Source organism: Gossypium raimondii, unplaced genomic scaffold, assembly GCF_025698545.1.
Source record: "Gossypium raimondii isolate GPD5lz unplaced genomic scaffold, ASM2569854v1 Contig00186, whole genome shotgun sequence".
Taxonomy (NCBI): Eukaryota; Viridiplantae; Streptophyta; class Magnoliopsida; order Malvales; family Malvaceae; genus Gossypium; species Gossypium raimondii.
The window spans coordinates 21,313-32,530 of NW_026291345.1; the positions used below are offsets into that span (position 1 = coordinate 21,313).

Below are 11,218 nucleotides of genomic sequence, written 5' to 3' on the forward strand. Positions count from 1 at the left end.
GTTAATTGAAAAAAATTAGTGCAAAAAAATTCGTGCATAAAAAAAAGAGTTTGTATTTGTTTACATTTGTATTCAACTTATTGTAATTGAAAAGTTAGAAAAAAAGGAAGAAGAGAGTTCGACTTTAAAAAAAAAAAGAAGGTATCGAAATTTTATGCTTGCAAGTACCGATCTCAAGAAATTTTCTATCTTTCTTGTCCTACCTCCCAACACCACACTTAGCCTTGATTACCCTACACCCACATCATTCCTTTGTAACCTATTTTGAAACCCACCCTCAAGCAGCAAATTAGGTCTATCGAGACGAATTACGAAATTGAGAGAAGAGGTCGAGTGGCAAAAGGCAAGAGTGAAATACATCAAAAGAAAAAGCCAAAAATTGAGTCTAAACACGAGTGCGAGTGAAAATCATTATTTCTTTGTGAGAGATTGGTGAGGATTTTGAATTGGTGACGTTCATTTACTATTTATTCCACCATTCTAGTGCTGGCCACATTTGAACTAATGTCACCATTAACAATGATGCAACAAATTTTATCGTGGACTCGGCATCCAGTATGAAATGATTCTTATGTTGCGGTTCGTTCTCCAATTGTTGAAGACTTGAACTCATTTTGATGTCAATGTTAACAGTGTCAAATCTTCTTTATCTTTGTCGGATATTACTTGGAGTTCTCCTTTTGTATTAAATGAATTTAGATCGCATTATCCTTTGCATTTCTCGCTTCCATACTTGGAATTCACATTCGAAAATTCTTGGACATGTTTCAATAAAATGTTAGAAAACAAAAGATAAATTAGAAAGAAAATAATCCTCACCACAAAATCTCACAAGTTCTCTCAAAGAAAATAATAAATGGCACACACTTGTGTTTCACTCTTATTTGGCTTTTCTTCCCTCGAATGAACTCACACTCTCTTGCCTTTTACCACTCGACCTCGTCTCACAAATTCGTAACTCGTCTCGGTAGACTTAATTTCTGCTTGAGGTCGGTTTCAAAATGGGTTACAAGGGATAATGTCGTGTAAGGTAAAGGTGAACAAAGAAAAAATTGGTTTAAAGTGTGGCGTTGGGATGGATAAATAATGGTAGGAAGGGATACTTGATGATCGGAGTAATAAGAGATGAAAATAAAACTGCAAGACTTTTCACTTCTTTTTTCTTCTTCTTTTTTACTCTTTTATTTTTGCTCACTTCTTTTTTCTTTTTTTTCGAATTTTTTTGAATTTTGATTTTTTGTGATACTCAATACAATAGTAAGGTAAATACAAGGAAGGAAAAAATTAAATTACAACTCGAATTTTTGATTTTTTCACGTTCGAACCTACTTGCGGCCTTATTCTGACGTCGGTGCTCCTCGTTTTGCAAGCTCGATACCAAATGATGTGATCTGGCTCGATTGATTGAGTCGATTCACTTGTTTGCCCGATCGTCGACGAGAAGAGTCGTTCGTTTGGTGAGAAAATGGATTTTGATTAACTTTAAGCGAAGTTGGAAAAAGGGTTCAAAGGATAGGTGAAGTTTGATGATTGATGTTAGGTTCGGGTTTTACAAGAAAAATAAAGTTTATAATTTTAAAGTTAAAATGGAGATGGTAAAGTGAACTCAAGTGAAGAACAATTCAATACTATATGAAGTATTGCCCGGGACTTATGTTGGTTAAGGTGAATTTCATGGATAGTCGAAGATGGACCTTGACCGTTACCTATATTGAGGTAAGAACCAAAGGTATAAAAAGGTGGGGAACGCCATACCGGAATGGTGATAAGTTCAAGGAGTGGGTTGGCGCCACTAGCGAGCTAGATAAGTCGAACGAGACTCGTCTGAAATAGGATAGGAGGATACCTCTCAATCAAGTTTTCAATAATCAAATTCTATAACCTTTACAAGAAACAAGTAAGCTATTTATAGGCAAAGACTAAGCTAGCCGAATGAGCAACTTAATGGCTAAGAATTCAGCCATGAATATGCTAGAAATTTCTAGAAAGAAATAATTAATTTCTTGAATGCGCATGAATGAAGAATTAAAAATTCGGTTCATGTTTAGAGATGATGCATGGATTGACCGAATCATCATGTTGCTTCACTAGATGCATTCATGCATCCTTAGCCTTGAAGAATCTCCATAATTCCATGAATGTGCAGCCCTTTAATGATCCTACATCTCCCTTGGCTGAATGAGGCATTAATGTGCCTAAAATACTTGAACGATCATCTTGAAAATGTATGAATCATGCATGAAACGTCCCATGTACTTTCCCCCATAAATATGATCCATGAATCTTCAAATACATGAACTTTCAGCAACTCCCTCTTGCATGAACATCCCAAATGCATGTGCTACTTTAAATGCCATCCATTGAACCTCAGTTGTGCATGCACACTCCCATACATTGCACCAATCCGTTCATGAACACCGCGCAAATAACATCACAAGTTAAATGCATTTAGGACACATTAAATTAGCGACATATGAACTCAATAATTTGCACATTAAATTGACCATACATATTAACAAATTCAGATATATTTAAAACATCATAATTAATTAAGTATTTAATTTAGATATAATTAAAACACTTAATTAATTATTTGTCCAATTTTAACAAATCAATTAACTTAAAATAAACAACTAATTCAACTAAAGATAAATTAAATGGTTTATTTCAGCAAAATAAATGCAAACTAAAGAAAGCTAAAAATAAGCTCATTGGGTTAAAATTGAGCTGAATTGATCTCGAATGAGTGACTTGAGCTCAAGTGAGCTGGAAATGAGCTAAACAGAGCTCAACGAGAAGAAAATGAACTAATTCACTCGCATGGATTTGCAAACAATGCTTAGGAGTTGGTCCAAAAGTGTGCCCGAGGCGTGGTCGTATCATCCCTCCCTCTTTAAGCGATTTGTCCCCAAATCGGGCCATTTGCTTGAAAAATCGTTCAAGATTTTGATAGCCACAAATGGCTTGGATCGAAAAAGCTCATTCGCATGCCCTCCCTCTTTAGAAGGGTACCACCTCACATCGTTACCTATAAAAGAATAGAACGAATTAGTAACACGATGAAGGTTAAGCACAAAGGAACTTTCAAAATTTGATTCACAATTCGAACAAATAAACCGATACGAGGTAAAAATATAAATTGTTCTTACCTGCTTTTTTGATAGAAACAAACCTAAATCACAAAACAATCGAAGGCATAATCTCGAAGGTCAGAATTACAAAATCCAAGCCCTTTTAACAAGAACAAAGATAATAATCTCTGGGGTCAAAAACAAAATTTTCTCTTGCCATTTCAATTTGATTTGGCAATTTCATGACAGACTTCATAGAAAGAACACTAAGCAACTCAAAATCATTATCATGCAAAACATGTTCGGATCTTTTAGACCACAATTGAGAACAACCTCCGAAAACAAAATTTTGATTTTGACTTAACAAACCAACAAGATTCACATGTCTCATTTTCAAACTTAAAGACAAAGCATCATACAAACAACACATTCATTCAAACAAAATTTACGATGCTTGCTTTCTTTCATGGATGATTCATAATAACAAACTCCAGGATTAAACAAATGATTTTGACTACTCGATCCAAATGGCAACGAGGGTGTTAGCATACTCAAATTCAAACAAGCAAACCCTTTAAATTTTGTTCGAAAAGATTTACGAAAACATGGAAATTTCACACCACAAATTAGATAATTCACATGATCAACACAACCAAGCAGATGATATGTTGACTTTTGATCACACAATTCCATATTTTGTTGGTCTTTGTTTTATTCGTTCTTCATCAAAAATCTTGTTGATGCCATACTCATCAATATATTTCCATTCCTTTTCAACAGGATCGATTAGAATGAACAATTTATACGGACTTTCATCTCGAGCATCCAAAACATGCATTCCATTGCTAGTTAAAGATAAACAACCAATACCATCAAGAAAATAATATTTTTCAAAACAAGAATCTTCTTATCATCAGAAAAAACAAATGGATCATCATCAATCAAAGAATGACAAGTAGCCACGTCAAACTTTAGATTTTTCTAAAGACCAAATCATCAACAAAGTGTCCACCAACAATCGAAAAAGGCAGAGGTGCTTTAAAATTTTCAACATTCATACCTTGCTTACCTTGAAACATTAGAAGAATGATATCTTGCAATTGATCATGATGGAAATCAGTAGGAAACAAATGATGATTAGAGCATTGCAAGACTCCTTTCAAGGAAAAATCAACATTTCGATCCAAGGTTAAACAACAAAACAAATGTTTGAATGGGCTTTCTCTAAGACCAACAAAATGGCCGAATTGATCGATAGAAAACAAATCACAATCAGAATAAAGACCAAAAAGATTCTTACCTGACTTACCTTCGAAAGTTTGAAAATTATTCACAACATCCAACTTACCTTTTTCAATTAATTGAAAACGTCGTATGTCAGAAAGATAATGAAGTTGGAACCGGTCAGTGGGTGAAATTTTGCAAACTGAAACGAAGAAGAATCAAAAGGCAAACTCAAGCAGGGGTTAGCAAAATTTTCCTTACTTTTTCTTGCTTGCTTTCTTCACTCGTTTCTTTTGCGAACTCTTTTCTTTTCCACTCGATTTCTTTTCAAGCTCTCTTTCAATTTCTTTTCCACTCTTTCTTTTCTTCTCTTTCAATTTCTTTTTCAATCTCTTTTGCTTTTCACTCTCTTTTATTTTTGAAATCTCATTTTCATATTTTCTTTTCATTTCTTTCATTTTCATTTTCTTTATTCTTTTCTCGCTCAAAATCTTGTACAACCAAAATTTTCAATTTGATTTGGTCCTCATGGACTTGTTCCGGTGTGAGCAGTGCTAAGGTGATTTTCCTTCCTTGATGCTTGAAGGAATACCTATTGGTACGTTCATCGTGAGTGACCTTGTGATCCAATTGCAATGGTGCTCCCAGCAATAAATGGCAAGCTTGAATAGGTACCACATCACAAACGACTTCGTCTTGGTATCTGCCGATGGAATATGCAACACGCACTTGTTGAGTAACTTCAAATTCACCTTTGTCGTTAAACCACCGCACTTATAAGGTTGGGGATGCTTGGTAACGAGTAAGCCAAGTTTTCCACCATTCTAGTCTTGGCCACATTTGAACTAATGTCACCATTAACAATGATGCAACAAATTTTATCGTGGACTCGGCATCGAGTATGAAACAATTCTTATGTTGCGGTTCATTCTCAATTGTTGAAGACTTGAACTCATTTTGATGTCAATGTTAACAGGTGTCAAATCTTCTTTATCTTTGTCGGATATTACTTGGAGTTCTCCTTTTTGTATTCGTCGGAATTTAGATCATATTATCCTTTGCATTTCTCGCTTCCATACTTGGAATTCACATTCAGAAAATTCTTCGGACATGTTTCAATAAAATGTTAGAAAACAAAAGATAAATTAGAAAGAAAAATAATCCTCACCACAAAATCTCACAAGTTCTCTCGCAAAGAAAATAATAAATGGCACACCACTCGTGTTTCACTCTTATTTGGCTTTTCTTCTCTCAAATGAACTCACACTCTCTTGCCTTTTACCACTCGACCTCGTCTCACAAATTCGTAATTAGTCTCGGTAGACTTAATTTCTTTGCTTGAGGTCGGTTTCAAAATGGGTTACAAGGGATAATGTCAGGTGTAAGGTAGGCTGAACAAAGAAAAAAATTGGTTTAAAGTGTGGCGTTGGGATGGATAAATAATGGTAGGAAGGGATACTTGATGATCGGAGTAATAAGAGATGAAAATAAAACTCGCAAGACTTTTCACTTCTTTTTTCTTCTTCTTTTTTACTCTTTTTTTGCTCACTTCTTTTTTCTTTTTTTTCGAATTTTTTTTTTGAATTTTGATTTTTTTTGTGATACTCCAATACAATAGTAAGGTAAATACAAGGAAGGAAAAAAAATTAAATTACAACTCGAATTTTTTGATTTTTTTTCACGTTCCGAACCTACTTGCGGCCTTGTTACGAACGTCGGTGCTCCTCGTTTTGCAAGCTCTGATACCAAATGATGTGATCTGGCTCGATTGATTGAGTCGATTCACTTGTTTGCCCGATCGTCGACGAGAAGAGTCGTTCGTTTGGTGAGAAAAATGGATTTTGATTAACTTTAAGCGGAAGTTGGAAAAAGGGTTCAAAGGATAGGTGAAGTTTGATGATTGATGTTAGGTTCGGGTTTTACAAGAAAAATAAAGTTTATAATTTTAAAGTTAAAATGGAGATGGTAAAGTGAACTCAAGCTGAAGAACAATTCAATACTATATGAAGTATTGCCCCGGGACTTATGTTGGTTAAGGTGAATTTCATGGATAGTCGAAGATGGACCTTGACCCGTTACCTATATTGAGGTAAGAACCAAAGGTATAAAAAAGGTGGGGGCACGCCACACACGAATGGTGATAAGTTCAAGGAGTCGGGTTGGCGCCACTAGCGAGCTAGATAAGTCGAGCGAGACTCGTCTGAAATAGGATAGGAGGATACCTCTCAATCAAGTTTTCAATAATCAAATTCGTAACCTTTACAATAAACAAGTAAGCTATTTATAGGCAAAGACTAAGCTAGCCGAATGGGCAACTTAATGGCTAAGAATTCAGCCATGAATATGCTAGAAATTTCTAGAAAGAAATAATTAATTTGCTGAATGTGCATGAATGAAGAATTAAAAATCCGGTTCATGTTTGAGATGATGCATGGATTGACCGAATCATCATGTTGCTTCACTAGATGCATTCATGCGTCCTTAGCCTTGAAGAATCTCCATAATTCCATGAATGTGCAGCCCTTTAATGATCCTACATCTCCCTTGGCTGAATGAGGCATTAATGTGCCTAAAATACTTGAGCAGTCATCTTGAAAATGCATGAATCATGCATGAAACGTCCCATGTACTTTCCCCCATAAATATGATCCATGAATCTTCAAATACATGAACTTTCAGCAACTCCCTCTTGCATGAACGTCCCAAATGCATGTGCTAATTTAAATGCCATCCATTGAACCTCAATTGTGCATGCACACTCCCATACATTGCACCAATCCGTTCATGAACCTGCAGCAAATAACATCAACAAGTTAAATGCATTTCAGACACATTAAATTAGCAGCATATGAACTCAATAATTTGCACATTAAATTGACCATACATATTAACAAATTCAGACATATTTAAAACATCATAATTAATTAAGTATTTAATTTAGATATAATTAAAACACTTAATTAATTATTTGTCCAGATTTTAACAAATCAATTAACTTAAAATAAACAACTAATTCAACTAAAGATAAATTAAATGGTTTATTTTAGCAAAATAAATGCAAACTAAAGAAAGCTAAAAATAAGCTCATTGGGTTAAAATTGAGCTGAATTGATCTCGAATGAGTGACTTGAGCTCAAGTGAGTGGAAATGAGCTAAGCAGAGCTCACCGAGAAGAAAATGAACTAATTCAGCTCGCATGGATTTGCAAACAATGCTTACGAGCTGGTCCAAAAGTGTGCCCGAGGCGTGGTCGTATCCTGAGGGATTAGGAATAGGTAAAGGTAAGTACATACCATGTGGTGAAACCTTGATTTTGCTTTCTTACATGTCACAGCGTTCACGATGGCGTTCAACGTCCGGCGCATCTTAGGCCAGAAAAGATGCTCTTTTAAGGTGTGTAACGTTTTAGTGACCCTAAAATGACCCATCAATCCACCTTCATGTGCTTCACGGATCAGTATATCACGCATTGAACCCTGTGGAATGCATATCCTATTTTCTTTGAAAAGATATCCATCATGCCTGTAGAATTTTCCATCTGCACCTTTCTCACAAGCATTATACTTATCACAAAAATCATGATCATCAGAGTATAACTCTCGAATATATGCAAATCCAATCAAATGTGAATCAAGATAACTCAATAGTACATATCTGCGTGATAATGCATCAGCAACGACATTATCTTTCCCTTTTTTGTATCGAATGACATAAGGAAAATATTCTAAGAATTCAACCCATTTAGCATGTTGTTTGTTCAATTTATGATGACTGTGATATATCGTAAAGCCTCGTGGTCGATGTGGATCACAAACTCCTTAGGCAACAAGTAATCTTGCCATGTCTCCAATGCCCGAATCGATTGCATACATCTCTTTATCATAAACCGGATAATTCAATGTTGCTCCACTCGGTTTCTCGCTAAAATATGCAGCGGGCCTCTTTTTTCTGTATAGAAGCTGCGCCTATACCAACTCCAGAAGCATCACATTCAATTTCAAAAGTTTTATCAAAGTCAGGTAAGGCTAACACTGGTGCTTTTGTCAAACAATCCTTAATTTTTAGAAAGGCATCTTCTTGTTCTTTTCCCCACAAGAAGCTGGAATTCTTCTTAATAATTCCGGTTAAGGGTGCGGTAATAGAACTGAAGTTAGGAACAAACCGTCGATAAAAACTAGCTAAACCATGAAATGATCTATTACGAGTAATCGATGTCGATTCGTGGCCATTCTGAATTGCCTTTATTTTCTCATGATCAACTTCAACACCCTGTGCACTCACAATGTAACCAAGAAATGTAAGTCTGTCAGTACAAAACACACATTTCTCTACGTTACCATACAATCTTTCTTCTCTCAAAGTCTGCAATACAGCTCTCAGATGTTCTACGTGATCCTGCAAAGTCTTGCTATAAACTAAAATGTCATCAAAGTACACAACACAAAACTTTCCAATAAAAGATCGCAGAACATGATTCATTAGTCGCATAAAAGTACTAGGTGCATTACTTAAACCAAAAGGCATCACTAACCATTCATACAAACCTAGCTTTGTTTTGAAGGCATCTTCCATTAAATAGCCTTCTCGCATGCGAATCTGATGATATCCACTCTTCAAGTCAATTTTGGAGAAGATGACGGCTCCGTAAAGCTCGTCAACATGTCATCAAGTCTAGGAATAGGATGACGATACTTAATTGTAATTTGATTCACACTCTACAATCTCGCACATCCTCCAAGACCCATCTTTCTTGGTACTAACAACACGGAACAGCACATGGACTCGGACTTTCTCGAATATAACCCTTGTCCATCAATTTCGCAACTTGCCTTTGAAGCTCTTTCGTCTCTTGAGGTTAGTACGATAAGTGGTCGATTTGGAATGGTAGCACCGGAATGAAATCAATCGGTGCTCAATGCCACGAAGAGGTGGTAATCCTTGATGTTTCTTTGAAACACATCCTCAAACTCTTGCAAAGGGACACAATCGATGCGGGCAAATCAGCAGGGAACTCAGCCAATAAATAATGATCTTTAAATATTAAAATAAACAAGGATTGGTGAAAGGAAAGACATTTCCTGATTTCTCGACTGCTTGCATATACGCTCATCTTTTTCTTCTCCTTTGCAACTTCCTTACTCTTTTTCAAGCTTGTTTGATCTTCAATTACTTGACTCGGTGTCAAAGGAGCCAAAGTAATCTTCTTACCTGCATGCATAAAAGAGTATCGATTTGTAAAACCATCATGCATTGCCCTCTTGTCATACTGCCAAGGGCGCCCCAAAAGAAGGTGAGTAGCATCCATCGACACAACATCACAAAGGACCTCGTCCTTGTAGTTTCCAATTGAAAATGGTACAACCACTTGTTTCGTCACTTTAAGTTCTCCACCGTCATTCAACCATTGCAACTTGTATGGATTCGGATGCTTTGTCGTCTTAAGACCTAATCTGTCAACCATCACTGAACTAGCAACATTAGTACAACTACCGCTATCAATAATCACAACACATACCTTATCTTGAATCTTGCATCGTGTGTGAAAGATAGTCTCACGTTGTTGCTCGTCTTGCACCTGTTGTACATTCAAACTATGTTTGACAACCATGATCTCCATAACTTGACCAGATTCAGCAACTTCTAGGTTATTCTCTTCATCTTCTTTAGTCGGGAGTTCATGTACATCTTCCTCAGAATCTGACTCGATCTCTCCATCTTCTCGCATCAACATAACCCTCCGATTAGGACACTGGCTAGCAACATGTCCTCTACCAAGGCACTTAAAGCACTGAATATCTCTTGATCGTTCTGGTGCCACCATTGGTTGTTTGCCACGTCCATTATCAGTAATGGGAGGCTTTGGTTTGCTGGATTCGCCTGGCTCTCGAATCCGTAATGGCGGTTGTGGTGCTTGTTTCCTGGCATTGTTAGGGGTGTATAAAGGATTCGAAAAAGATTTAAATGGAGTATTACCTCGAGTAGAAGCTTTTCTACGTTGTTGTCGCTCAATTTTGATCGCCATATGCCATGTCATCCAACTCAACATAATGTTGCATTTCAACAATGTTTGCTATTTCGAATTTAAACTGTTAAAAAACCGAGCCATAGTCGTCTCACGGTCCTCAACTATGTTTGCACGCATCAAGTTTAAAACAAATAATGTAAATAAAAATTTTAATAAATATTAGGTGAAACATTTAAAATAAATAAATAATATATGTAAAAGTTAAAATGCATAATAATAAAAGAAGAGCTTTTTAAAATAATAACAAATAAATTAATTAATAATAATTTTAAAAAATAAAGAATAATAAATTAATTAAATGAAATAGGACAAAATTGAAATCGGGACCAAAATTTGGGGTTTAAATCGCAAATAAAGAAAGAGGGTGGTTCGGGACTGAATTGGGATGTGCTTCAGAAGAAAGGGACTGAATGGGAAATATTCCCGGCCCTAAAGTGCATCATTTCACCAGGACCAAAGCGAAACAATCGCAAAACCCACGGGGTCAAATTAGAAAATGGAAAACAAAGGGCAGAAGGGCCGAATTGAAAACGAACGACAAAGCGGAAGGACCCGCATCAGAAATATCCCATTAGACCCAAAGCGCCCGGATCCTTCCCTCAGGTCGGGTCACCGCGCGGGTCAAAGGCCCTTAAACGGCACCGTTTTAAACCATTGAAACAGGGTCTAAATGACACCGTTTCAAGAATTAGCATTAAATAAAAAAAACCTAAGAAACCTTAAACATTTCTTCCTAGGCCGCATCAGAAAAAAAAGCCCCCCATCCAAACTCCGATTTGGGCGAAGTGGACGAGGGCTCCGTCGGCGCGCTTGTAAAGGTAAGATTAACCTTTCCTTCTTTCTGGCGCCACGACCTCGAGGACCCCTCCGACTCGATTTGAGACGGGCGAGCGGATCC

At 36.5% G+C, this 11,218-nt stretch overlaps 1 protein-coding gene across 1 annotated transcript; it reads right to left on the bottom strand.

The window, feature by feature from the left end:
• Positions 1–7,077: 7,077 nt before the first annotated feature.
• Positions 7,078–10,317, bottom strand: LOC128037043 (uncharacterized). Its single transcript, XM_052627323.1, has 4 exons — positions 9,369–10,317; positions 8,267–8,710; positions 7,621–7,986; positions 7,078–7,085 (listed from the first exon to the last, which is right to left on the bottom strand). The coding sequence occupies exons 1-4, from the start codon at positions 10,315–10,317 to the stop codon at positions 7,078–7,080; spliced, it is 1,767 nt and encodes a 588-aa protein (XP_052483283.1).
• Positions 10,318–11,218: the final 901 nt, after the last annotated feature.